We start from the raw sequence: 27,916 nt of genomic DNA, 5'->3' as shown, positions 1-27,916 counted from the left end.
TTGTAAGGTCTTTGGGGCAGGGACCAGCTTTTTGTTCTGTGTTTGTACAGCACCTGGCACCACTGGTTCCTGGTTCAGGATGGGGTTCCTAGGCACTAGGGTAATACCAATAATATTAAGGGTCAGATCCACTCTGGGATCTGAAGCCAACATTCCCCAAAGTTCAGTGTTATTCAGGTTCAAAGTCCTGAAGTTCAGATCCCAGTACAAACTGCTGTGTGGGATCTCAGTGCTTTCTACATAGCATTCAAAGGAAAGCCCTGGGAAGCAGTGCTAGGCTGAGATTGCAGGAGTGTACCTACTCAAATGCCCTGGGTGCACAGTATTCACCCTGGGTGCACAGTATACTCCGTGGCAGTTTGCCATGGTCTTACTATTTCTCCATGTTCACTTCTGCAGATGTCCTTGCAGAGCTACCGCAGAGCTTGGAACAAGGTCAAGGTGGCTAGTAACCAACTATAGCTTTGTCTCCCCCTGCAAGGTGGCCAATGAGAGATTTGGCTTGGAGCCAGCCACATGACAAATGAAGCTATCGACTGGGGGAAATGCAGAACACCTTATACTGCAGCTTGGTCTGTGAAAAGAGATGGGACCATTTCAGCCTGATTGATAAAGAAATCAAAACCACCTGGGTTAGCACACCTCTATTTTGTCAAGTTCCATTTGTCGGAGAGGCTGGAGCATCCACTGGGCTCTGTCACCTGGGTTCTTCGCGGGGCTCTCCAAGTTCTGAATCAGCTGTGCTCCTGAGCTCCCTTTCCCTCTCAAATATATCTGGCGATTGTGTCTGGACATGTTTACAGTCACTGTCCTCTCTGGACTGACCCTTGGGACAAAAGGAATCAGGAGAGTTTGCGGGGGGAGGAGTTTAAAGTTTAATAGTCCAGAGTAAGTGCTAAAATGCACAGACAGATTAACACACGAGGACGTTGCTGTGGGGGGAGGACGTGTCAGCACTGTGCACATGGATCGTGCCACGTAGCCACTGTCACCAGCACGAAAAAGGATGGGGAGGGTGCCCAGAGTGTTGGGAATGGCCCCCGAGGCCAGTCAATCACACAGTTGCCTCGGTTACAGTGTCTCATCTAGTAAAAGAGGAGCCCGAGCAGAAGGAAAATAGCACTCATTTCTGTGAGGATCTGCGGCTGACGTAAGCTCCCCTTAGAAATGGGGAGCATTTCCCCACTGTAGTAGTCATAGTACACTGGGTCAGACTTGGTGTGAGCCCTGGCTAGCCCTTCCTGGGCGGGCTTGATGTCCTTCGGTCGCTGCTTGGGTTGGCCGTGGTCAGACCCAGCTTCTGAGATGACTGAGGATTGAAACACCTTCTCTGCTGGCTCAAACGAACCTTCCAAATCCTCAGCCGGCGTTTGGAAAGCGGAGCGCCTTCTGGCAAAAGTGGGATATACGGGGACTCCTGCATCAGCTGTTGTGGCTGAAATCCAGTCGCTGTAATAGGCCACTTTGGTGTAGAGAAACGGTCCATAGCATCTCATGCCGCCCTGACTCAGCACTCCATTCAGAACCCAGTCTCCAGTTCCCTTAGCCTGGCACATGACTGGGTTTCCTGGGTCCCCCTTTGAGAGAGAAAAGGCAAGTTTTAGTCAAATCAGACCAGTTTTCCTCCTACGTGTGCTGTCACTGCTCTTGAATCCTGTGGGCACCTCTATACTAAACCTAAGCTGGAAGGAGGACAGATCCCACCAGCTCGTTGCTTTATCTGCTCCAACAAGCCACCAGTAATTCCAGGGGGCTGGCTCTTCTTTAGGCTGTTAGAACACCCCCATCACAGATGCATTGCCCAGAAATCTGCTCTTATGGCCCCCAAACATCAGCTGGCTGGCTGAACAGGGGAGTTTAGTTTTCCCAGGCGAAGGCTAGTATGTGTGATGTGACAAAGCCTCAGGACAGAGGAGAGTGGAAAGTGACATGTGGAAACTAAGGCCTTTATTATGGCCCAAGGATGATGCGGGCCCCGGATCTCATGGACAATTCAGTAGCTAACTGGGGGATAGGAAGTGTGAGGGAAGCCGAGCTCAGGTCCCCCTGTAGTTCGCATCTGTGTCAGAGTCTGTGGCTGGATCAGTACAAGCTCCTTACCAAACAGCCAGTCACATTGTCGGAGTCCCTGTGGCTGCTGCACTCGGTGGTAACGATTCTCTTCAAGGGGCAGGGATCCACATCCACGACTGAGAGCTTCCTTAGAAAGCTTGCTGCTGCGCGTCTTCCTGTCCGAGCCAAGACACCAAGAGATCAGAGGCCCCCGGTCCAGGGCCTAGGACCTGGAAGTGGCTGTGTCACATGCTGCATTTCTTCCCGCTGGCAGGCCCAGCTGGCTAAAAGGAGCGCCACCTGCTTCAGTCCCACGGGGATCAGCCTTGCTGGGTGGGCAGGGCTAGGTCCCTGCGCTGGCAAATGGGAGAGCTGGGTTTGAAACAGGGATCTGGCCTCTCCTGGGGGCACTGCACCCCCGGCCCCCCCATCCCAGAGACTCAAATCCATTTCCTAGCAGTGCTGCTTGCTGAGCAGAAATGGATCTAACTGAACTCCCTGGGGAGCACTGTTCCCCCTCCCCCCCCGCCCCTCAAGAGGACATGTGGCTTTATGGCGAGGAGAAGAAAACAAAGGCCTTTGGAGCTGGGATGCTGCACCGTGTACCCAGACCAAAGCCCCCCCACCCCGCTACTCGGCACTGGATTTCATACCCTGACCATATTTCTTGATCTGCGAGGACCTGCAGGTGCACGAGGTACATGCTGACCCCGAGTGGCATCCACACAGACAAGACCTCTTGAAGAGCCACAGTTGCTATAAGGCAAGTCGCCATCCTGGTGTCTCACCGGCTTTTCTAGCTGGAAGAAGCCAGCAGGTCTGATTGGCTTTTGCAGTCTCTCTAAAAGCACCCAGACTTTTGAATGCAGCTTTTGAGGTTCACCCTGCTCCATGGGTGTTGCCCCCCCCCAACAGGGCCAGCCTTAGTGGGGGTGCCGTGGTTGGGGGGTGAGGCTCGGTGCATTTAGCATAATGCACCAGGATGGGCGCTTGCCAGCAGCACCAGGAAGCACTAGAAAAGCAGCAGCATCAAGTCCTGCTGTAGCAGCTGGGGCCAGAGCAGCCGCAGCTTCCGCACTCAGGTCCCCACAGCGGACAGCAGCAGCTGGGGCTCCCCCGCTAAACCAGCAGCCCAGGTAATGTGCAGCCTGCCACAGCCAGAGCACCCGCCACTCCAGGCACAGGGGAGAGAACCAGCGAGCCAGGGGGACTGGCTTCAGCGTGTGTGCACATTCGTTCGTCTGTCTCCCCCCCTTCCCCCCCCCACATGGTCCCATTGGCCTGGCTAGAGCTGTCCCCCCAAATATAGCAGTCAAACTAGGCCTGTGCCCTTGTCTCGTACATGTCACCCAGGAAAAGGAAGGGGTTACCTGCCGTGGGGTGGAGCCACCCGGACACCCAGCAGTTCTCCAGGGTGGCTGCAGTGAGGTTCCTGCTGGGGAAGCAGATGGGCTGAACAGCATCACTGAACTCTACTGGGGTGGCCGTCTTCAGCAGGGCAATGTTCTTGTCCAGCGTGATTTCGTTGAAGTCTTCATGGGGAATGATGGTGCTGATGGAGTACTGGGGCTGGGTCTTCCTCTGCACGTTCAGATCCGTTATACGAACCCCGGCAAAAGCCGGATGCCTGAAGAGAGATCAGAGGAGCCTTAGACGTGCAAAGAGCTCTGGGAACTGAGAGCCCCTTGGCAATGGGAATGTGACAGCTCAAAGGGTGCAGGGTGACACCAGCTACGGGAAGACTTGAGGCCACTAGTCAAGGCAGTTTATCCTGGTGCAAAGCCAGTGCGAGATCAGAATCGGGCTTCGTGCCTTTGATTTGATGGCTCAGGGTCCAGATCCCAGCACAACTCAGGAGGGAGATGTGTGCAAAGGTGATTTTTATGCCACCATCCCCCCAGACCTGGGTGGCCCAGCCCGTCTGGTCCCTTAGACATGTAGTCTAAGGACTGCTGTAAATTGCACAGTCTGCAGGGGCTATTCTGGCAGTAGGGAGACATTGGCCACCCACATACCCTGCGCCCCCTTTCCCTCAGCCATGCCTCCTGCAGCAGGGGAATGGAGCTGGGGGGCACAGGAGATGCCATAGCAGCTCTGATACCCAGGGATTCCCCCACTGCCAGCTTTACAGCAGCAGAGTGCCACATCAGAGGGGAGGATTGGGGCCTAGTTGTACTGTGTCTTGGAGGGGCAGGCTGGAATGCGGAGCATCCGATGACTGAAAGCTGGCACAGTGTCCGGATCACCAGGGTGGACCCTGTATTGCCAGCAGCTGGCTGGCATGTGCAGAGAAAGGGTAGAAGGCAGCCCAGGAAAAGAGGCGGGGTGCAAGCTTTCTGTCCCTTGTCGCTGAGCGAGGGAGAAGGGAAGAGAGGAAGCCTCACAATCTCTTGCCTGGCCTTCCAAACCAGAGCAGATCTTCTCAGAGGACTAAACACATGAGAGGCCGAAAGGTGGGAAGAAGAGCCCACTGCAAATGGCAGCAGTGCGCAGCAAACCGTGTGCTTAGCGCGGTCTCCATTTCACTGGAAGTTCATTACAGCCGCAGCCTCGCTACGAGCAGCTCCAGCTACTCAGCAGTCAGTCAGAGATCATTTAATCTTCTGATTGCTGTACAAAAAGACCAGGAACTGAGCCAAAGCCTGCCTGTCAAGTCTGTGCCGGGGGGCTGGTTCAGAACATGGAAGGTAATGCACTGAGGAACTGGGTGCTCCTGGCAGCCTCCTTCCAAGGAGGACCTCCAAGAAGCAGCGTCCTCCAGAGTTGAGAGCAAGCCCGCACCACAAGGCATCAACCTCCCTCTGTCGAACGGAGCTATGGTCGAAGAGCGCCATGGCACATCATACCTTGTCTGAAAGCTGGATGCAGCGCTCAGGATCCAGTGCTCGCTCAGGATGGAGCCAAAGGCCAGGTGGTTGTGCTGTAGGTCCTGTATTGACACCACCCAGGGGAATTCCCCCACAGCTGCAAACGCCTGCGTGGAACTAGATGGTGTCAAGTTCATCTGTGTACCACATCCTGCAAAGCAAATGGAGGGCACGGTCCCTCTGGGGCCCTTTCGGGACCTGGCAGACCTGTGCTTCCCAGTCTATTACCACCCTCTCCTCTCTGCTTTTCCTCCATTAGTACCCCATCCTTTCCTCTGCTTCTCTCATGCTCTGCCTCCCTTCTCCCGCCCTGGTCCCTGTCGACTCATTCACTAGTGAGTGGCTGCTGCTGGTGCCTCCTGAGATCTGAGCAGGCCCGTCAGGCAGCGCCACCGTCCCATGAGTACCAGCTGTCCAAATTGCTGACCTCACTTGGGGCTGGGCCCAGGCTCCGTCACCCCTGGGAGCAAGCTGAAGGCACTGGCTGGGGAGTGCAATGGTCAGGTCGCATCTCCCAGACACAACTTCACTCACCAGCTGCCGGGGAGTGGGAAATGCACAGCCATAGCAGCACCAGGCCTCTCGTCCTGCTGCCCCGGCAAAGAGATGGACCCGTGCAGCCCGGACCCCTAGAGAAACCACAGGACAATCACTCCCTCCTGTCATCACCTGCAAGGTGCGCCTAGGCTGCCTGACCATCTCAGCACTGCCTCGGCCCCTGCAAAGGCAGCCACACAGCGCGGGGAGGGGTTGTTCGTGTTTCCTCCCGCTAGGAGGCCCAGGCCTCTGCTTGTCCCCCTGGCCGAGTTGGAAATGGCGTTTTCTCCCCCGAGCCGTCCCGGCTCTGCACATCCGGATGTCCGCCACGCAGCCTTGCTGGGGCGAACCCAGGGCCAACCCGTGCTGGACTCGCCCCACTGGTCAGGGGGCTGCACAGATGGCGAGGCAGGGCCTACTAGGTCGTGTTCCTTCTCACAGAAACCAGCTCCCGCAGCTGGCTGCCTCACTCCAGCGTATTCTCCATCACCGCTCTGATCATCTTCAGCTCCCCGTTCCTTCTCCCCAGCCAGACTCCTGCTTCTTCACCAACACCGTCTCCAAAGCCCCCGCCTTCCCTCGCCATCGTCCGGCTCGCCAAAACCCTGGGGCCAGCCTTGCCATAGGCTAGCGTGGGCCCCAATTCCCTAGCAGAGAACAGACGGACCTCCCCCAGCCACTTCCAGCCCCACCTTTCCCCCGCTGCCCTCCTTGGCCCCGGTCTCCTCTGCATTGGTCTCCTCTCGGCAGCTGCTTTACACAGCGAGAAGGTGGGGGTCGCTTGGCCTCGCAAACCCTGGCTCCCTGAAGTCACTGGGCGCCTCGGCCAGGCCACGGAGCAGGGCACCCTGGGAGCTGGCAGGGTTCTGCGGCTGCATAAGCAGCCACTGTTCGCTCACCGTTGCCATGGCGTCTCCAGCCGCGCGTAGGGAGGAGGCTAAAGCCAGCCAGTTTAAGACCCGCTGCACGGCACCTGGTGCCCCAGGGCAGCTCAGCGAGCAGTCTGGGGCTTGGCGACAGGACAAGGAAGCATGAAAATCCCCAAACTCTTCTGTTCAGATTAGCACTAGGTGTGCAATCCCCCCCATCCAAATAGAGACCAGCAGCCCGGGCCGGTATTCAGTGCCCATTTGCAATGTGCAGCCAGCTGGTGAGACGCTCTCAGCCTGCACGGGGGCGTGGGGAAGGGATCTTCTTTCATTCCCATCAAAGAGCGGTTTGAAAATGGTAGGGCCAGCCCACGGCTTAGCACTGCCACTCTAGAGACTGGGCTGTGACTCATGGTCCCTGGGGCAGGTACTGATCCCAGTTATGCTGGTGTGAGGGCAGAGTGCGCTCCACGACCCGGACGAAGGAACTTTGTATTCACACTGAACCAAGGGAACGGAGATCAGAATCTAGCTTCCACTCTCACGCCTCAGGCCAGCGTAAACTGGGGGAGCTGTGGAGGGCACCACCATGACAGCAATCTAAGAGGCAAAGGGTGCATCTTCTGTAATTCATCAACAGGCACCTTGGCAGAGTAAGGCACAGAAATGAGACGCTCCAGAGCGAATCCTTTGCCCAGTCTTCCAACAGGAAGGATGGCATGTTTAAAACAGAGCCTTGACTGGTGGGTTTAAAGCAGGGGGAAAGGAGCCTTAAAATGGGGCTCCTTCTTGCCTCCTACACCGGCTCCCTGTGTGAACTCAGAGTCAGATCTGCTCAGTTCAGCTACAAAAATAAGCATTTGTTGTACTTTATCCCTGCAGCGGCCACTCAGCTGGAATCTGTCCCATCTCATGCATCACCCACAGAGCGATGTAGTAAAGTCCAGCCTGCTTATTGAAGGCAGGAGGGGTGCACGGATGTAACAAAGGGCAGACAATTTGGGTGGCAGCATCTTTATTGGTGGTGGTGATGATGCGCAAGAAGGAAAGAACCCAGCTTGAATCTGCCATGCAAGGTTCAGCGGGCAGGGCTAGCAATCTTACTTTTCAACTCAGCACATTTATTACGGAAACCATGGACAATAAACCCAGAGCCCCATGGTGCCATTTCTAGAGTCGCTTGTCAGAGCAGGCCTATGGTGTGATGGATACTTCTGAGGGATCTGCCACTAAGCTCGTTTAGAGGGAAAGCGTTTACTAAATTGTTCCATTTATGGAGTGTCTCTATTAGTGGAATCAGGGTGCAACATCTCTTTATATGTCCTTAAGGGAGGCTCAGCATTTCACAAGACCCAGGAGATGCCTCTTTTAAACTCTCACTGCTGCTTCTATGCTGGCTGAGCCGGAGGGAGCCCGGCTTGCTGCTTTGTCACTGTAGAGACTGCCTTGAGGTTAGAGGGAGAGGATGTTGTCTCCATGAGCAGCAGTTGAGACTGCAGACCACCAAATTAAACAGTCTCACAGCTGAGCTTTGACAGAGACAGCTTCTCATGCAGGGACGATGCAAAGCACAGAGCAGCTTGTTCACATACAGGGCCGCGTAAGCAGCCTTACCAGCAACCAAAGGATCATTGCCGTGCCAGAGTTTGCATCAGGCCATGCCTCAGAGCACAGTTTACTAGTTAAACTGAACACACAAGCAAAATACTCAATAAAGCAGGTCCTCTGCCCCACATAGGCTCAAATGCCCAAAGATTTTCCCCTCACCTCTCAGCCCCTCCAGTCCTTGCTTGGACCCCAGGACACCTACAGTTCTCACTCACAAGGTCATCTGCCTGGGGATCACTTACTAGCAGGAATCTTTCCTCTGCTTCAACAATCTGCTCCCTGCCATTCTCTGGCTCAGCTGAGCGCTCACTGGCCTTTATAAGAGACCCAGGTGCTCCTAGGGGATCACCTGATCCCTAGCCCCACAGCTTCATCTAGGAGGCAGCGAGCTGATCAGTGACAGGTGGGGCTGGGTTCATCTTCCCTTAAAGGGCCGGTCACGCTGTGACAGGCTGTTAAAAACGGTTTTAAGAGAATCGGCCTCTGCCTTCTCTCCACGAGGATTTTGCAGGGAGACGGCTAATGTGGGCTCGCTCTCTTGTGGTAGAAACACACCTTTTTGGCAGTGAAGCCCTAGCCTATGAATTGATCAGTTTAAAACCCCTCTTTAGATAAACCAGCGTAACTCCTGTATGTAGACAGGCCTGTGGTGTGCTTCCACCTGTCATCCGACTGAAGTTGGAATTGAAAGGCTGCAGTTAGGAAAGCCAACCCAGGGCACCAAGCCGTCTCTATTCAGACTGAGAGGGTTAAGAGCATTCGTCCAAACAATTGATCTACTTGGCTGAATGTCCCCTTGAGCTTTATCACGTTTCAGGCTCATTCTGAGTGTCAGGAAAGATTTAACGATTACGTAGGAACTACCCAATAAAAATCTATTGATCCCGGAAACCCACTAACCCAGCAAAAATGGTACACGCAGGACCGTCTCCAGTTGGCTTCTGAGATGCATTCATTTGGTTTTTCACCTGGCAAAATAAATGCAGCCATTTTACTTACCACGTTTGACAGGACAAAAACCTAGATTAAATTAACAAAACAAAAAGTGAGACGTTTAAAAACTGGTTTCTACTTATTTCCCAGAACTCAGTACCCCTGTTGTGCAGTTATACATCTGTGCCCTGCCTCTTAAATTATCGGCTCTGTGAGGCTGCTTTGCATCTCTAGATTAAGATCACATCCCCCTCACTGCTGGCCTTATCACCGAAAAACATTGCTCCTGGTGACCTTTAAGGGCAGATCTCAGATACAGCCCCTTCTGACTCAGCTCTGAAGTCTCGGCAGGGTGCCCTGCAGAAATGCCTCCATGAGCACTGGTGGAAATGTGTAAGTTTCTCATGCTGCTCAGTGACTTTCAGCGAGTTTTACAGATGGAAGCATTCAGCCTGCAGGCAAGCCAGGAACTGACAACTTCCTTGTTTAAAATGTACTTATTTAAGATGCAAACAGGCAAAGATTTTCATGCAGCCAGCCAAATGTACCAGGATCCCTGCCGTTTCCATAAGAATTTCCTGCCCACAGCTGTACAGGAAAAGCTTTTGAGTGGGGTTTTTCTGAATCCAGCCACAATGTAAACAGCTGCTGGAGATGAACTGAGTTGTTAAACAGTCCCTTCGTCTTTTGCTCAAGGGTGATGGACAGGGTTTTTTTTGTTTGTTTTTAGCATTCATGAAATGTGCCAGGTTGAGGGACTTGGAGACTCACGCCCTCGCTCCACAGACCAAGTCCAACACAAGGAGTGGCGGTGGAGATTCCCCTACGGTAGCCCATGGCCTGGCCTGTAGGGATGACAGGTGCCTCTTTACCCATCTGTTCCTTAGCCCTTCTACTATCTGCCAACACAGGTGTTGATTTGTGCTGACTACGGTGATGGTTTTGTGATGCAGACAAGTTTCCACCAGGAACTAGATTGAGACTACAGCCTTATTCCACATGGACTACTGAGCACCCACCAGAAGGCACCAGCTTTCAGCTACTACTGCCATGGACGGTGTCTTAGATGTGAAAGGTCCCATCTCTCACCACCAGTCGCCTGAAGCATCCAGTCCCATGATGAATTGGTTTATTTTTGCTCCGAATACATTGACTGCACAATGAGAGAAATGGCAGATATGGAAGCCCTGCGGAGAATGCTCATTATCTCATGGCTGACTGGAATACAAGGATAGGAAGGCCTCAAAAACTTCCCAGTGTGTTCCTGTTGATTGACACATTTCTCCCACTAGAAAATATACACCGGGAGTATGTCACATATACTGAGGTGATGACATTCATCTTTGGGACACAGGGTGACCCTGTAATGAAGAAGTGGTGCAGCCAGGAGCGGCCAGTGACTCGGAGCAAGTGCAGATATATTTCAGGATAGTTGATACATGGTTGATTTACACAACTGCCCATCTTTAAAAACATCCCTGGATGGAAAACCCATCTGCTCTTTTGCCTGCCGCTCCTAGCCTGCAGGGGTTCTGTGTTGCTCTGAAACGCCCTTACAAATCCTGCCCTTCCTATGAGAAAAGAGGACAGGAAGGGAAAAAAGGGCCAGAGAACAAAGGCTGGTCAAAGCAGGGAGAGGGGTGTGTCACATTTTCAGCAGCTCTGGTGTCCCAAAAGGCCCTATGTACATGCAGCAAGAATATTTTTCATATTCCCCTGGAATGCATCTAAAATTTCCACATGTTGCCAGCTATGCTGAAATCATCATCGGTGTAAATATGGAGATAGTGAAAGAGCAGCTGGAGCCCCTAACCCCCCTTTACAGAAGGTGAGGGGTCAGGGTAAGTAATGGGCCCTCCTTGGCCTTTAACTGCTTTTAGCCGTCCCCGTCAGGAGTGCTTTTCTGAGGTGCAGAAGTCGATGGGAACTGCTGGGGTTCAGCCCCTCTGAAGGCCAGACCACGTATATCTTAACATCCCCGTGGACGTGCCTGAAGTGTGTGAATGGTTCTTTTTATACATCCAGATTCTCTAAGAAAACCTGTGTTCAAAAAGCATTCCAATTGCAGTGACGCCCAGGAGATGGCAAAGCCCACAGCCTCCGCACTGTGCCTTTGTGAGGGGCTTTCCTTAAACGCTCGTGTGCTCTCGCTACTGCACACTCCCAGCCCCGGCCAGGACACGGTTAGACAGTGCCCAGTGAGCGAGGGAGTGGCGAGACATTTCTGTTTAAATAACTTCTTCCAACAGAAGCAAAGAGGAAGGCCACTACTCAGTGATCGTCGTTGGGGGAAATGGATTATTACACTGGTTAAAAATAAATCCACTGGTTGTAATCAGTGCTTTCCAAGAAATTCTCTTCACCCTCACTGTTCACTGAGCGCCTCGTTCCCCTACGTCATCTGTCCTGTGCACACCGGGCCTGACTGTCCTCTCCCTTCAGTGTGTATTTGGAGTAACTCTGATATTACTGCTCCCGCTCCCAGAGAATTTACAGTCTAAGCAAATCTAATCGAAGGAATTTGACTGTTGTCAACGGGTGCTGGAAAACCAGGCTGCTGAATTAGGTGCCCATGCAGCCGGCTGTTGTGCTGAGACCCCAGTTCATCCTGCTGACCAGTCCTGTCTCTCCGTTTCCTTGTGCTCCCCTGTCTGTACCCATCTACTGTCTCTTGCCGTAGACTGTCAACTCCTTGCAGCCGGGCTGTCTCTTTGTGCTGCGTGTCCAGTACCCAGCCCCATGGGGTCTTGGTCTGCAACTGGAACGCCTAGGCGCAACGGTAATACAGAGAATGATAATGATAAACAAACCTGGGTTCAGGTGCCTCGCTGTTGGCACCCATGTATGAAAATGTTGGCCTCACTATACGGTGCAGCAAGGGAGACAAAGAATGAGGCCAGGCAGGTTCAGAATAGCTTTGCCTCATTCAGGAAAGTACTTAAGCCCAAGTTGTAAAGTTCAGCAAGGGCTTAAGTGCTTTCCTGAACAGGGATGCTTTGACCACCTACTGGTTACTGCTGTATGTGCTGTGAAAGCTAACTCCCTTAGTACATCAGGTGATCCTTGTTACATGCCTATTGGTAAAACCATCTACTGATCCTGTGTGAAATCTGATCCACAAAGCCTCCTCACTTGCCAAATTCAAAGGGATTCTCCTCAGAACAGGGCAAGGCACCTCGTCTCGGGGCTACTTCCCTGCCAAATGGCTGCTTTCTAACTCCACCCACTTCACTACCCCCAAATAGCAACACACAGCTTCTTTGTCATGAGAATACTGTACTTGGAGCCTCAGCTGGGTTGGTCATGGGGATGCGGGGTGTGATGCAAGTTCCACCCTGTCCCCTCCCCACACAGGTCTGGAGACAGGAGGTAGTTGTCTGTCCTGCATGGGAAATGTGAAACCCACACCTTAGGAAGACGTGATGCATTCAGGGCAGTCAGCCATCCATTAGCAATTGCCACACCACTACTGCATACAAAGGGCTCGAAGCTGCCACCCTTAATTCCACTGAGTCGAACAGCACTCTGCAAGCAGTCCCCCTGAGTTTACTGGGACTACTTGAGGAGCAAGGGAAGTGTTCAATACAAGCAAGGGTGGCAGAGCTAGGCCCAAAATAATTATCCCTACTATACAGCAGTCACATGGGATAAAAGAGAGAGAATGATTTTAATAAACCTTTGATGTCTCCTGCTGTGAACAGAAATGTCTTGGCTTCACCTTTGCATTTATCTAGTTGCAGGAGCCCAATTCTCAACCTTCTGTTCAATTGACATTATCTCCTCATTAATTCAACTCTCCCATTTAAATCATTGGATGAAAAAAGCAAGGAAACAGTATTAGGTTTTACCTGATTCTTAAATTCATTTCTCAGGCAAGATGTTATCATAAACAGCAGGATTTTAATATGAATAAAGAGCATCTACTATAATGTATATTTATCTGCAGAGCTGTTACCGGACTTTTCAGGGACCCTTTGCAGGTATTCTTTAAAGTCAGTCCTGCAGAAGCCAAAGATCAACTTGCTATTGAAGAGACAAAGGGGTCAGAGGTGGCCAAAGTAAACAAATACATGTGGCCCACAGAGCTCTGCACTCACTCATCTTCAATATGCGGGGGAGACCAGCATGCAATTCTATATTTCCAGCTTAGTGGCCAGATGGAGCATTGCAGGCCTGGGCCACCCCTCCCATATTAAAGAAAAGGGTGGCTTCAGTCTGTGGTTCTAATTTGAGCCAAGTTTGGGTGCCTCTGTCATACATAAAGACAGACAGACAGAGAGCCACAAGGGAACTAGGACTGGGGTCGATTAGAAAAAAAACAGTCTCCAGCTTGAATCCTTCCGATGGTGCTGGATGTAATAGTCATGAAAATACAAGAGCATCATGAGGGGAGGACCCAAGACCAGACTGATCCACATGAAGATGTTGCCAAAATTACCACCAAAAAGCCTTTTCATTAGACAAGCCAGTGGGACCTGTAGGGAGAAGCAAACACTAGTCACTAACAACATTCTTCCCTGTAGTTCCTACCGTTTTCTAAATGGTGCAAGTGCCCTTAACTAGAGAACAGGTTCAAAATGAATGGGCTTTTATGTAACAACGTCTCATTTTATTTCTAACACTTCCCTTTGCTAAAGTGTCCTGGGTCTGTGCACAGCATAATGAAATTTTTTAAAAAATCATTAAAGAGACCACCTACTAATAGCTTAACAGCTAAACAGTCACAAGGAGAAGGAAAGGGTCCTGTACAGAAAGCCAACAGATGTCAGACTAAAAGTCACTGTTGGAACAGAAAGGCTTGAAGATGGTTTTTAAAGGTAGGGAGAGATTAAATAAGATTTCAGGGGGGAACAAATTCTGCACCACAGAAACCATCATAGCAAAAGAGCGATCGTTACACTGAGGAAATTAACCCTCAAAATTCAACAGGTTTTAAAACCAGGTGGATCTATAGTGTAGGTGGCCTGAGCGAGTTTTACTGAGCTGGTTACAAGACCACAATAAGGTTTTTTCTTGTTTGCTTAAAAAGATTTTATAAACTGTTCAGGGTTAAATTACTGCAGAATTTGGTACATTTCTTCTCAGATCGCCAGTGGCTCTAAACATTATACCAAAGAAACCAAAGAACAAGGAAAGATTTCTCTCGGAGGGGTTTATAAGCCAAGATTTCTGATGTTTGGCATTTTTTGCCATAAAAATAAAACTGGGGTACAGGTTTTTTTAGCATCTTTACTGCATGTCAGAAAGCGACAGCTCAAAAACATTTTGTAGTGTAGCTCCCCAGTGTGAACTATGGCGGGCAGGAACAGCCTGCCCAATGCTCGCCAGAAACCCTGGGCTTGGCAAAGCTTTCACTCGTGGTTTAAACTAAAAAGCTTCATGCCTTAATTATAAAGATCATCGCTAGTTAGCAGCAACAGTACAAAGAGCTTGGTAACCACTCCCTGTTAGATATACATTCATTGGCAGAGTTTCCATCTTAGCATACCTGGGCTGCCATAGCAAAAAACATCCAAAACCGGAACATCTTCAGTGGGATGGCAATTAGATACTGAAAAAGACAAGAGCAAGGATCTGAGGCGCACTGCCCTGAATGAGACTATAAGACTCTGCTCTTTACTATAATAAGCAGTGGAGTGTGAAGGGCCTGATCCTGACACGGCTTCAATAGGACTTCTTCCTAAGGAAGGAGTGATGTTGATAAATTTCCTTCATATTCAAAGGAGTGAAGAAGGGGAAAGAAAGCCTTCTGAGATGCAGAGCTCGTAAAGAACTACCAGCCTAATGCACTGATCATAGGGACCAGGGTGGGGCACAGGACAGCCAGCATTGCTGGCATCAGCCTGAGCTCACGTGCTCTGTCCAGTTCTAAAGCACTGTCATTGGGACAGCTAAATGCCAAGAACCAAGAGTACATACAGGGAAGCTTCCTTAGCCCTCTGGCCCCAGCCCTGCATGCAGCAGCAGCAGTATGGCTTGCACAGGTGCTGGGCTGTCTCTGACCAGGGGCCTGTCAGCCTTGTGCCTAGTTCCCCCATGACTGTCTCTGACAGTCGCAAGGCAGGTGTTTCTGGTGTCCAGAGCAGCAGTAACTGCACCTATGCTGCACCCTGGCCATGGAGGCAAAAGAGGCTGTGACAGGTGGGTTAGGTAACAGGTCATGTGGCCACCCACCGTCTGCAGGAATAGGGTTGTTCTACTATCCCCAAGGCTTCATGAGTCCAGATGAGCAGACACCTGAGCAGGCTCTTCAGAACTGGGCTCACAGTGACAGTGCAGGATACAGAGTGACTCAGAACCTTTGTTATGAACTATTAAAACAATGGAATTTCCCAGGGGCCCAGTGCTAGAGTTCAGCTCTGAAATGGGGGATAGCCCTAGAGAAAACTGGAATGAGGAAAGCTGCACAGACCTGCAAAGAAAACAGAGCACCCTCAGCACTGCGTGGATCATCAGTTACTAGTGACGTATTTTTCAGTGGGGAAAAGTCCCATATTCAAGGAGTTAATTTTTCCGGAAAATTTTCTAGGCTGGGAAATTGGCATGTCTACACCTGCTAACCTGTCTCAGTAGCACTTTCCTCTGGCCATGCCCTCTTTTTAACTGACCACACCCCATTTTACAGCCACACCCCTTATGAGGCCCGGGGTCACTGTCTGACTAAGTGGAATGAGACTCCTTGCACAACTGATGGATTCGACTGGTGAAGCTTAGCCTACTTTGGCACTTAAACCCATTTTCTGTCTAACTTACACCGCCATTGACATTGCCAATCCATTTAGTCCCATATGCTAAATGCGTCTCAGCTAGCATACCCAGCACACACAGCACAGATTGGGGTCTGAAGAGAGACCATTAGAATCTTCGCAGATTTCGCAGTTTGAGTGAGTGATCTGTTAAAAGTCAATGACAGTCATTTGTGATCTCAGGACAGTGCCCCCTTGCTAATGCTTAGATCAGTGCTGTTGTGACCTACCTCATAGAAACATGCAGAGAGTAGGAATACTGTCATTCGGGCCTGCCACTTGTCATAGCCGTGATGCAGCAAGGGCCTGTATACATGTCTACGTACACAAGCCAAAAGAAAAAGAGTTACTTACACTGTTTCCTGGTGCAGTCAGCCATTAGTATCAGTGTTAGTCCGACAGAACTGTCTATGTATCTTATACCAGAGTAACTCCACTGAAGTCAGCTGAGATACTCCAGATTTACACCAGTAAATAAGTGCAGAGTTTGGCCCACATGACAACTATTCTGACTTAACAAAAGCACTATTTATTATTTTCCTGCCCTTTAGCCCTATGCAGTGACAGAAGGAGCTAGGGAGAAGAGTAACTGCACTGAAATGGCTGTTGCTGGTAAGTTGCAACCTCCATAGACTTTCCTGGGTTCTGTGAGCTTCCACATGGATCTCAGTAGCTTAGTGGTTCCTCCATATCTTTTAATGAACATGCATCAAAAGTACAATTACACAAAGAGGCCAAGATTTTCAGGAAGGGGTTATTCCTGTTGCTTCCAAGTTCATATTTAAGGTACTGAAAATGAGTGGCTTTGATTTTCAAAGGTGCTGAGCACCAGTAGTTGCCACTGAAGTCAGCTGAATCAAAATCAGGCCACTTATTTCACTGCCTAAATGTGAGCGTAGCACCCCCTTTTTGAAAATCTTGGCAATAGCTTTTACCTATAAGAGTGGTCCTGCTTCTTGCGCAGTACATTGGTGGTGGGCAGTGTTAAGGAGGTCAGGGTGTTTGATTCTCTGCACTGTCGGAGTTAGAAAGATCACACAGCTCTTCAGACTTGTTACCCTGCTAACGTGGCTTAGACCATCACAACAAGTAACTCTCAGGTTATGCCCAGGTAATGTGTGAATGGAGCAGTACCGGCTTCACGGGGAGCAGGAGTCACTTTAGCACAGGCCCCAGTGGACTAACAGGTCACTATCTATCCTCCCAAAGTTAAAGAGGCTTTTAGGTTGGAACACAGTCACCTGTTTAGCGTTTTGAACCTGCACCAGAAGGTACTATAAGAGCTACCAGTTTCAAGGGACACTGAATAGACACAGACTATACTTGTTTGAGATGTAGAACCAGATCAGAGCCTGTGTACAGCTGGGATAGCTGGGCTGCATGCTGGGGAATCTCAGTGCTAAGGAATCCTTTCTCCCAACCTCTCTCAATAGCCCCTGCAGCCAACATATCCCATCTGCATAGGGAAAGTGACTGGGAAATCCATAGAATGGCAGATCCACCATACTGCACATTCCCTGGCCCATCCCTGACCATCTACACATTGGGGTGAAGCCTCAAGGAAACCCTCATGGAGCAGAGGTCTGTGATGCAAAAGGGTTCCACATTCCCTGATGAGGAGGAGGTTCCCAAATTGCATCCCCCACAACTGGAACTGCACAGATCAGAACCCCCTACAACTGCAGAGGGGACAGGATTTGGTCTATAGGGTTGCTGTATTATTCCTGAAGATCCCATTCTCAGCAGCATATGCTAGATCCTTCCAGTTATTTTAAAGTGTTTAACTTAACAAAACTGTTACATTTCCTCCAGCACCCTGCTATTCCTGCACGACCACCTGAAATTTAAAGATCACCCATTAATTATGCTTAAGTGTCAAGGCTTAATTGCAATGCCTGAGAGTTAAATTTCAAGCCAGCAGATCTGCTGGTGTGATACAGCAGGCAAACAGGCCCATTCATGGTGATTTAATCCTTCACAAAGGAAATCAATTATTATTATTATGGATTCCCAACAGCAATATTTCATCTCCTAACTGACGCTGAATCTTAACTGGGAAATGCAGGACTCATTTTTGTACCTGTCTAGCCACTTGTGGGCGGGGATATTCCATCTGGACCAGAACTGTAAGACGGAGTCTGCATTCCTACAAGGACAGAGCAAGCAGAAGGGACGTCTTTGTAAAGGACCGAAAGAAGAGCATACGCCCACTCTACCAGACACACGTTTTTCAGCACCAATTTTGGTTCACCAAAAATCAAAATGCAGCTCAGTCAGCCTGCTGATTATGACTACATCTTCCATGGCACTACTGAAATAACCTCCGGATAAGGGCTTTGGTATTCTCTGTCATGCAACCCCTGGAATCAGAAATAAATGCCGTGCTTGCTATTTACGGTAGGAGGGTTTAAAAAAAAATCAAGTGCACCCTGGAGTAGTGTGCAGTTAAAGCCACTGACTCACACATGTGACTACTCTGCAGTTGATGGGCATGCATACATCCCTCCAGTGGTAAGCCCATCATTTTTACCAGATCTAGAACTTGGGAGCCAGTTATCTCACACTTAATGACGACACATGATTAAGGCTATTATTTAATCACAGGTATTTTTAGTAAAAGTCATGGACAGGTCATGGGCAAGAAACAAAAAATCACGGCCCATGACCTGTCCGTGACTTATACCATAAATACACATGATTGAATGTTGGGGGGAGGGACGCTGCCAGGGGGAGCAGGAGCCCATGGCACCAGCTACCGGAGGGGGGGGGAGGAGTCCCAGGGGGCTAGCCGCTGCTCTGGCCACCGCTGGAGGGAGAGCCCCAGGGGGCCAGCTGCTGCTCCAGCCGCTGCTGGGGGGAGGACAGACAGGGCCAGCCGCTGCTCCAGCCACCTGGGACCACTGCCAGGAGCCACCAAGCTGTGGCTGCTCCCACTGCTCCTGGGACTGCTGCTCAGGCGGTCCCCAAGGCCAGCTGCCCAGGGCCACCAGAGCACTGGCCAGTGTGACTGGCCCCAGGGCCAGGGTTGCTCCAGCAGCAGCTGGCTGAAGAGCCGCTCCAACAGTGGCCAGTGTAGCTGGCCCCAGGGCCACCTGAGTAGCTAGCCCCAGGGCCAGGTGCTTGGGCGGCCCTGGGGTCAACCACACCAGCCGCTGCAGAAGTCACGGAGGTCGCAGAAGTCACAGATTCCGTGACTTCTGCGACCTCCGTGAAACACGGAGCCCTACACATGATGTATTCTGCTAAGCTATGAAACCACTAAGTGCTGAGTGTGACATATATGGCAATTTCCTGCAATATCCTTGAAAGACCTTATTATATTACATTTATGTATTATTGTGGGCCGGAATTGTATGTAACCACTCTAGGGGGGAGATGTGACAGATGTGAGACCTGGAGTTTACAAGACTAAATTGGAAATGAACTAGAGAAGTATGGACTTTAGGGACAGTAAGTGTGAAGTGGGTTTCCTCGGGAATTCCTAGGGAGAAATTAATACAAATTCCGCAGTTCTAGTTATGCAAAAACCCATCGTTTGGACACTATGCCTTGAGGAGAGGGTCACTGTCTGCTAATTACCTGTTACAGAAGCCTGAGGTCAAAGGCTGGAGCTGTACAAAGAAACAGCTGATCTGCCCAGTCTCTGTTCTGGATCTAAGACAGATGAACTCGTTTCCATTGGGAAAACCCTGTTGTGGGTCTGAAATACTAAAACCTACCAGAGCCCTAGGCTGGACTTGGGGGTGATCTCTGGTAAGCATTCTAGCACAGGTGTAGGTTCTTGTATTGTTTTAATATGGTTTCTCTGTAATGCTTTTACCTTAAGAATAAATGTGCTTGCTTAGAAGGAGCCGTGTGGTCGCTTGACACTGTGGGTGATACACTGGTCAGAGCCCTCAGGGAGGCAGCAAAGCACAGGCACTGGCCTTTTAAGCAGTCTGGCTTGCTGGCGATATCTCAGTGTAAGCCAGGGAGCTGTGCAGCCTTAAAATCCCTCGTCAGAAGGGAGTGAGATGTGGGTCTCTGCCCAAGAGAGGTGCCCTTGGTTTACCATGTCAGGGAAATACAAATGCAGTTGCCTTGAACTGTGACAATGAGGTTAATATTTTAGGTCTCTCATTGTCAATGAATCAGTCATCAGACCAAATTGTAGCAAGGAAAGACTAAGGTATTGGGTATGGAAACATACAGGGAAGAGAGAGCCCTGAAAGGCAGGAGTTTTTTATTTCAACTAAATTCAATATCTAAAAGAGCCGCAGAGGTTAGCATGCCTCCTCCAGATATTGTAAAGGATGACTGAGAACAGCAAACCAATTTTAAAAAATGAAAGAAAATACACTCTTCTTCCTGCAGATCTCACACCTTCTAGACCCGATCAGCATGAATCCTTTATACATTGTGTGCAGATGCTGCAGAGCATAATTTTACTTCAAACTTTTCAGTGTTACCTAATTTAACCTGCACCCATTCCTACTTTCCCTTGTACAGCTTTGGCAACCTGAGATAGGTGGAATCATCAGTCAATCAAAATGATGAAGAGGTATCCGCCACCTACTGCACTTCCTGCCTCTCACCCACTCTTCTAGAGTATAACATTCTGGTTTTCCTGACAATGCTTACACCAGCACCAGAAGATTATGCATACAAACGGAACTTACCCTGATGACACTCTATTAACTATCATCTTGTGGTTCTCTTGAATGCTGTATCTTTGGAGCTAGCTTACATTTAATTTATACTGTAGTTACAAAGAATTTACCACCTGGAGCTTACAACAAGATGACACAGTCTCTGAGACTCATGATATCTGGTGTGTGTCTTAAAACTCCAGCTCCTGGAGTCAGATGAATATGGGAGAATCTCAGCTTTCTTAAAAAAATAAGTTTCTAGCCCTGATGTCTGCAGAGCAAAAATGGAAAACGTGGACTCTAAAGACTCAACTACCAGAAAGCAACTAAAAAGAACCAAAAGTTTTGGGTTTTTTAAAATCTCATTTTTGAGCCAATCTTATGTTTTTTGAGGCCTGATTCATGATTTTTGAACACTTGGGGTTGGCAGTGCTGTAGCTTAATATTTACACTTACAAAGTATTTGTCCCTGGGGGTAGTGACTTGCCATTGGGTTAATGGAGTTTGGGTTCACTTTGCCCTGCCCCATGAATTTGGGCCCTAGGCACATACTTAGTTTGCCTATGCCTTAAACCTGCATAACTGGGTCCTGTAGACAGCACCATGTCAAGCCTTGCCAACTGCTCCTTCTCCTGCCTCCAGCTGAAATTAGGGAACCCTGGATCCAACATCTGACTCAGAGGCAGACCCTGCTAGGGGTCCTGCAACAAGCCTATGTACTGTACTGAAATCCTCCCACTGAAATCACTGCCCTAATTTTCCCACCTACTGCAGGGATTAGACCAGTAGATCAATGAAATGGCTTTGGAGCACTTTCTATACATGCACCTTTCTGATTGTTGGTAAAAGAATTCACCTCATTAATGCCCAACAAAGACCAAAGTATCATGGTTCTTTACATCCTTTTCATAACTTGCATCTCGTAAATCCACTCAGACACTGCAGGTGGATTAGCCATTTCTTGGGAGGAATGGAATCATTCTTGCTTGCTTCATATCGCCTGATCCATCCACAGTATGCAGACCATCCCTTCCACCCCTGCAGGCCATGACTCATTGCTTAACTGTATACATGCATACACCTGTTCTCAACAGCAGCATAGTTAGGCTGTAACTGACATCTCTGTGTGCCAACAACTTTAAAATATTTTCTATACCAATGCTTAGGAAATGAGTATCAACAGAATAATTACTCTATATTCTATGACACATATACTATATATAAATAATAATACACAGGAAGGTGTGTCATTTTACCCTGTTGAGAGCCAAAAGCACAGAGAATTCAACGACAGTACCTGAAAAGTAGGCATGTCTGGGTACAACTGTCTGTTTGAAAATTAAATAAACTATTTGATTTTTTTTAAAAGAACCCAAAGTTGTTTTTTTAAATGAAAAATATCCTTTTCCAATCTGAAGTACTGCAGGCTTTTCAGCTACTTATGCGAACTAGATCTTGCCAGGAAAAGCCAGCACCTGGAATCCCTATCGGTTGCTAGTGATACTGACATTACCAGCTTTTCTGGAAATAGAGGTCAGATCAGTGAAAATCAGGCAATGGTTTAAAGCGTAGACTTTGTTTTTGAACTTTCCTGTATCTTGTTTTCACAAGTCCACCTTCTGTGCAAATGGCAGTGGAAACAAGAAACAGATGCCAAAACACTTGTTACTTTCAGCTCCTGACTTCTGTTTTCTGCTTCCACAGGGAATTAGTCAAAGTAAGGTAAAGCCTAGATTTGTGGACCTTATCTGAATCTTATTTTAACAGATCCAATGTCTATTTCTGCAGGTAGCGGTAAAAGTTAAAGTATATTTGTAAAGTTTATGAGGCAGGTTCTTGGGACGTCACTTACACGCAGGCGAAGTGTGGTGTAAATCACTGTCTGTCTGATTAGGTGACCTTTTAACATCCTATTTCCATTGTGTAAAATGACTGCACAAGGTGCAAAGCAACAGAGCATCTACATCTGTATTTTAAATTCCTTACCTTGCTTTTCCCAGCCCCATTGTTATCTAACAATGCTAACTGACTCACAGTCACAGAAAGTCAGTCAGTCATGCCAGATACTTGAACAGGGAGAACCTTTGCCAGCCAATCAGATTCCTCTTTTTTTGGAATACAGTCTCCCCATTGACATTAAGCATGACACATAGCAGTCTGATTCTATTAAGCAACAACGATCTGTTTTGACAAGAGGTAAAAGAAACCTTACCACCAGTCTAGATAAAATTGCCGGTCTCCAAATCGAAGCAGTTCTGCAAGGCAGTTGAGGCAGGAGTGAAAGTACCAATAAAAAAAGATCAGCCAGATGAAATGATTTGGCACCTGTGTGGGAAACATAATAAAAACAATCTTTCCCTCCTGTACAGTGCCACTCCTCCAGCACTGCTTCAATATAATCAGATATAAACTGGCCCTTGCCACAGCAACTGCTCTCATAAAGAGATCTACCTTCTCCTGGATTTAAAGTATCCAGTTGCAAGCAATGCAATGGAGACAGGCTTTTAAATATGATTAATATAAAGAAACACATGAAAATGATTCAAATATAAATAAAGCTCATAGACTAATGCAGGGCAGGGTTTCTATAGGAAAGTGAGAAACTATATGGGCCTATGGTGTGTAATGAGGTAATTTTGGAATTGAACCTAGCGAATATTGAGAGAGTGAGTAACTGGCTGGAGTCCGGCAGAGGATAGACAAACTTTTCCAGGCAGTTGTGCCAATGCTTCTCATAGAGCTGGACTGAGTTGTGCCCTGCGGAGATGGCTCAATGTGGGAGGGCAGGGTAGATTTTTTATCTTCAGTGTGGATAAAAATGTAATATGAACTAGAATGAATCAAATACATTCCTCCTCAAATACATTCCAGGTTTCCAACAGGGAAATACCCATCCATTAACCATGGTCCCACCTTCAATGTTTTGTTTTCTCTGTATTCTTGTAAGAGATAATATCATTTTAGGCCTCGTCTACACACAAAAGACATACCGCTTTAACTACACCGGTGTAGCAGTACTACCCCCATGGGTGGATGCAGTTAGACTGGAATAAAGGTGCTTTCATCAGTACTGCTTAGGCTTGGTCTACACCTAAATAAAACTAATCCCAGCACAGCTACGTCAGTGAAAAAGCCACAACCCCTCGCAATTTACCTATGCCGACAAAATCCCCAGTGTAGATGCTGCTGTGCCGACAGAAGAGTGCTTCTGCTGACATAGCTAACGTCGTCTGGGGAGGTGGCGTTTCTACACCAGCATAAAAATTCCTTCTCTCAGCGTACACTGCATTCACACTAAGGGGCTATGCCAGTATAAATTTTACTATACACAGGAAGGGAAATAGGCTATCCTAGTATAAGGCAGCTTTCTACAGCTATACCTGCATCTATACTATGGATTCGACCAGAATAACTATTTGAGTTTAAAAAAAGCACACCCCAAACCAAAAATAATTATATTGGTACAAAATCTGTGTGTAGACCAGCCCTTTCACTTGCAAACCACTTTTCATCCTGAGGGATCCCAAAGAGCTTTAAAAGCTAGAGAATGGTATAGACCAGTGGTTCTCAAAGCCGGTCCGCCGTTTGATCAGGGAAAGCCCCAGCGGGCCGGGCCGGTTTGTTTACCTGCCACGTCCACAGGTTCAGCCGATCACGACTCCCCCTGGCCGCGGTTCGCCACTCCAAGCCAATGGGGGCTGCGGGAAGCGGCGCGGGCCGAGGGATGCGCTAGCCGCCCTTCCCGCAGCCCCTTGGCCAGAAGCATGGGGACTGTTGACAGGCCTTGGAAGGGAAAGCTACGCAGCTATGAACAGACATAGTGTAAAACAGGGGAAAGTGGAGGAAGGTTAGGGCTCCACCAGGGATGGGGAGGTCTTTCCCACATATCAGTGAGAGAGGTAAGTGTTTGTGGAAAAGAAATAACTGCTAACTTAACACAAGGATATTCACTCCAGCTCACTATAGGAAATTTTGTCCCCTCCTCCCAGATGAAGACCTGCCAACACCGATCCATGCACATGTCACCTACAGGTATGTGAAGCAGAATGTGAAAACCATGCACAAGCTCTAGATGGTATAGAATATAGCTGCCCACCTTCTCCATGGCTTAGGCTGCTGTGAGAGTATCAGGCTAGTGCTCAAGCCCCTCCAATGGCTCCCAGTTAGCTTCTGCTGCCAATTTAAGGCCTTGGTCCTTATTTTCAAAGCAATTAATGGATCAAACCCTAGCTACATCAAAGATCGAATTTTGATCTTTGAACCACGACAACAGCTGTGCTCCGCTAGGACAATGCAGATCACAGAGCCCACAATGAAGCACACGAGAAGCAGGGACAAACCATTCTCAACTGAGGGGCTCTGCCTATGGAATAAACTCCTAGAGGAGACTGGGCCAATCCAGACTCTGAGGATCTTCCAGAAATGCTGCGAAACCTTCTTCTTCAAAAAAGTAATTCCACCATAAGAATGACACAACACTGGCACCCCCTTGTACCCAAAAATCTTCAACACTGATACCCTCTTCTGCCCAATAACCCTTACCCAGAACAATAATTAAAAAAAGAAAATACCATACCTCAAATAAATTTTTGACTCTAAAAAGTGAGACGTGCCAGAGAGTCCATGAAGTCCACTAGGGACTTTACTATTGCTCCTGATTTTACATGGAAGGCAATCAGATGCTGTGGGATGGGCAGCAATATAAAACCCTAAGTGAGATTAAAGAGCTAGAAGGGAATAGATCTAGCATGGTTACTGGACCCCTGGCATTCCCAAATCTCCTTTGTTTTCTATTCCAAAGGGAAATTTCTAATAGTTACACATCAGCTTAACCCCGGAATCAAAAAGCATGCAGATTGACCTCACCGCTAGTTTTAAGATGTATTCTGTGAGCAGGGTGGACTCTATTTCCTGCAGAAACAAACAAAATAGATGAATGTTATCTCTGGCACTGGTTTGAATGAGTCAGAATTTGGTTCAAGAAAATAACCAGGTGTGATTTGCTTACATTTATGGGCTTCATTGATTTATGAATATTTGGTACAATCCACTGGAACAAAAAATAAACACAGAATTGAGGATATAAACAGTTCTTTCTGCAAGGCATTGTAAAGTGACTCATACTTTTATGTCTCTGCTATAATGAAAAAGCACAAGTGCAGCTTGTGTAGCATACAAACCCTTCCTGGGCTGTCATACCAACTGAATAGCTAGAAGGACATCTGACACCCTGCTAAACAGCTGCATCCCAACCTGCCAGCTGACTATTGTTGTCCTCATGGGTAGCACTTCCTTTCGGGTGTAAAGACCATGAAGTTCTATAATGCTTTCAGCATCAGTTTGGATATGGAGCTGGAATCTCTATCCCCCTGCATTAGTGTGTGTGGGTCTCATTGAAGCTTGGGGGTACAAAGCGCTTGTACTCTCTCTTCTCTAGCTGGGAGCAAACGGAACACAATCAAATGTATGGGGGTACATCAGCATGGTAAAGAATCCTCAGCACTTGCTATCATGATGCAAAAGGGTGGCATCTTAGAGCTCTTATTACTGCATGTTCATTTAAGTGCATTACTAAAGTTATTGGTTTACTAGATGGATTATTAAACTGTACTAATGCACTACAAATTATGCTTGATTACTGAAAAGAATCCTCATCTAAGTGAATCCTCCTCCTTCACTGCACTCAATTGCCACCGCTGCAGGCAAAAGGATTTTGGAGCAAACGGTGGAAGGGAAAATACTGGACAACAAGGCAGATGACAACTGCTGAGGACAGAGAATGAATGGGATGAGCTGATGAACTGGGTGTTAGGGTAGGAATTGGGAACAAATTTAGAAACAGGCCAATATGGGACATGGATATTTGTGCACTTGGTTGAGGATTTAATCTCCTCATTGAATCCTCACTGGTCTTCAGGTCCCGGTGGAAATTCCTTTGCAATTTAACCCCAGCCCAGTTTAGATCTTGGCTATTAAACATTTTCCAGCTTGCTGTGAGAGGAGCAGCTGAGATGGGGAGAAGCCCAAAGAAGTGGCAGAACAAGTTTAATAATCCTCTTGGTGACTAGGGACGCAGTGGGTACTTTCCCTCACTCTCTCAGTCACACATGTCTGTAGATTCCCAGTGCTTAACTTGAGGCATGGACAGTTGTGGAGGAGCAAGTCAGCAACACCACTAACAGGAGTGGAGAACTCCCCGCCTCCCCCCGTCCCTTCAGCATCTTTACTTTGTTATATTATATCTGCACTGTGGTCTTGTGGTAGCTCGCTGAGGCAGTAACTGTGGCTTGGTCTATACATAAAACTTGTCCTGACATAGCTATGTCAGTCAGGGGTGATGGCAAAACCCCAGCGGAGACACAGCTATGCCAACAGAAGAGTGCTAACATCAGCATAGCTAACATCGATCAGGGACGTGGTGTGCCTGCAGCAGCAGAAAAAACTCCTCCTGTCGGCGTACACTGCATCCATGCTATGCTGGCATAGGCGCTGTAGAATAGATATAACCTCAGTCTAAGCAGATACTGACAGGAATCTAAATGATTGATCTATTTCCAAATTGTGTGAGTATTAAGGTAGATGCAGGGGCTTATTTTGACAGTAAAGAAAATGAAGTGGTAAAGGTCAGATCTAAATAGCTTATCGCATTAAGTGGTAATATGTGGTTCACAGAGGCCTCATTATCCATGGTAGCTGAATCCCTGGGGTTTAACCTTAGACAAAAAACATACCTGCTGTATTAGCCCCAGCATGAGATGAAAGAGAAAAACCTGCAAAGAAAACAACAAAAGAAGATTTTGGAGCCTTAATTCCCTTAGGCTGAGTTGACAGTATCCTGGGTCATCACTGCAAAATCTCCAGTCTATCTTGTATTTAAACACTATAACTACCACATCATCTTCAAGTGCAACTGACCCTAAAATATCTGGTGCTGCAGCAAGCTCGAGTGAACGGCATGCTTCCCAGCGTATCAGTCACTCTAATACAAGATGTCAAACATCTACAGCTGCAAAATACAAGGACTCGTCTTGTCATCTGTATTTTCATGAAGTCTGCAGTGCAATTTTATCTTGTGTATTTCCTGCATTAACTGACCAAAGATCAGCTGATCCGGTGGCCTAGTGGCCATGCACTGAGTTATACATGCAGGGTCCATGTTTGGATGCTAAGTTTGATCCTTTGCTCTTTGTGTTGGTTGGAGACAGGAGAGTTCCAGAGGCCTCACATCAGTGTCAGTGACCCCACTGGACAACACTTTACAGGCTGCAAAAGGAACCTTTAGCATAAGACTTGCTAAGGCACAGGGCTCTAAGGGGCATCAAGAGGGCTCCCCTATACAGACAATCTATGAAAGCCAACCCCCATTTCTCATTCAAGTGTTCTAAAGATGGGGGTGGGGATTCAAAATGGATTTGTGAAAAATGGACATTTTTGCAAAAATGTCAATCAAAAGTCTGAAATGTGTGTTAATTTGATGACATTTCACAACACAAGTGCAGTACAACTTGCCTCAATGAAGCTAAAAGAGGCTTCAGGTAGCACCGCTGGCTGTTGCATTTTTAGGATGCATTTGGGATGGCATTCCATCCCTGGTAGACCAAGAGCTGGAAGGATGTCCTAGGACACTCTTCTAGCCCTCCAGGGACTAAGGTGCCTAAGAAAATCTTTTTAACACA

The 27,916-nt window shown here is 48.3% G+C and overlaps 3 protein-coding genes across 8 annotated transcripts in view; 1 reads left to right on the top strand and 2 right to left on the bottom strand.

Moving 5' to 3' along the window:
* CFAP263 (cilia and flagella associated protein 263) overlaps positions 1-20,391 on the top strand; it is a 34,126-nt gene extending 13,735 nt beyond the window's left edge. The window contains exons 9-10 of one of the 6 annotated variants that reach the window (XM_074968462.1): positions 16,164-16,224; positions 20,101-20,391. In XM_074968462.1, coding sequence (XP_074824563.1) covers positions 16,164-16,224; positions 20,101-20,114 — 75 coding nt within the window. In that variant the 3' untranslated portion in view covers positions 20,115-20,391. Of the gene's footprint in view, positions 1-399; positions 645-9,596; positions 9,740-9,777; positions 11,168-16,163; positions 16,225-17,629; positions 17,828-20,100 lie in introns of those variants that run through there. The other 5 variants (XM_074968461.1, XM_074968464.1, XM_074968467.1 and 2 more) reach the window with 5 other exon arrangements.
* On the bottom strand, positions 151-6,330 carry PRSS54 (serine protease 54). Its single transcript, XM_074968460.1, has 6 exons — positions 6,149-6,330; positions 5,454-5,548; positions 4,899-5,070; positions 3,423-3,679; positions 2,101-2,228; positions 151-1,577 (listed from the first exon to the last, which is right to left on the bottom strand). The coding sequence occupies exons 1-6, from the start codon at positions 6,187-6,189 to the stop codon at positions 1,086-1,088; spliced, it is 1,185 nt and encodes a 394-aa protein (XP_074824561.1). The 5' UTR covers positions 6,190-6,330; the 3' UTR covers positions 151-1,085.
* Positions 12,551-27,916, bottom strand: part of LOC141996452 (diacylglycerol O-acyltransferase 1-like) — a 38,320-nt gene continuing 22,954 nt past the window's right edge. The window contains exons 10-17 of the mRNA XM_074968459.1: positions 26,972-27,010; positions 25,249-25,290; positions 25,107-25,151; positions 22,453-22,565; positions 17,693-17,758; positions 15,843-15,930; positions 14,355-14,417; positions 12,551-13,341 (exon numbers count right to left, since the gene is read on the bottom strand). Coding sequence (XP_074824560.1) covers positions 13,174-13,341; positions 14,355-14,417; positions 15,843-15,930; positions 17,693-17,758; positions 22,453-22,565; positions 25,107-25,151; positions 25,249-25,290; positions 26,972-27,010 — 624 coding nt within the window. The 3' untranslated portion in view covers positions 12,551-13,173. The remainder of the gene's footprint in view (positions 13,342-14,354; positions 14,418-15,842; positions 15,931-17,692; positions 17,759-22,452; positions 22,566-25,106; positions 25,152-25,248; positions 25,291-26,971; positions 27,011-27,916) is intronic.

The sequence above is a fragment of the Natator depressus genome, chromosome 12 (assembly GCF_965152275.1).
Source record: "Natator depressus isolate rNatDep1 chromosome 12, rNatDep2.hap1, whole genome shotgun sequence".
In the NCBI taxonomy this organism is placed as follows: domain Eukaryota; kingdom Metazoa; phylum Chordata; order Testudines; family Cheloniidae; genus Natator; species Natator depressus.
This window is presented reverse-complemented; position numbering and strand designations above follow the sequence as displayed.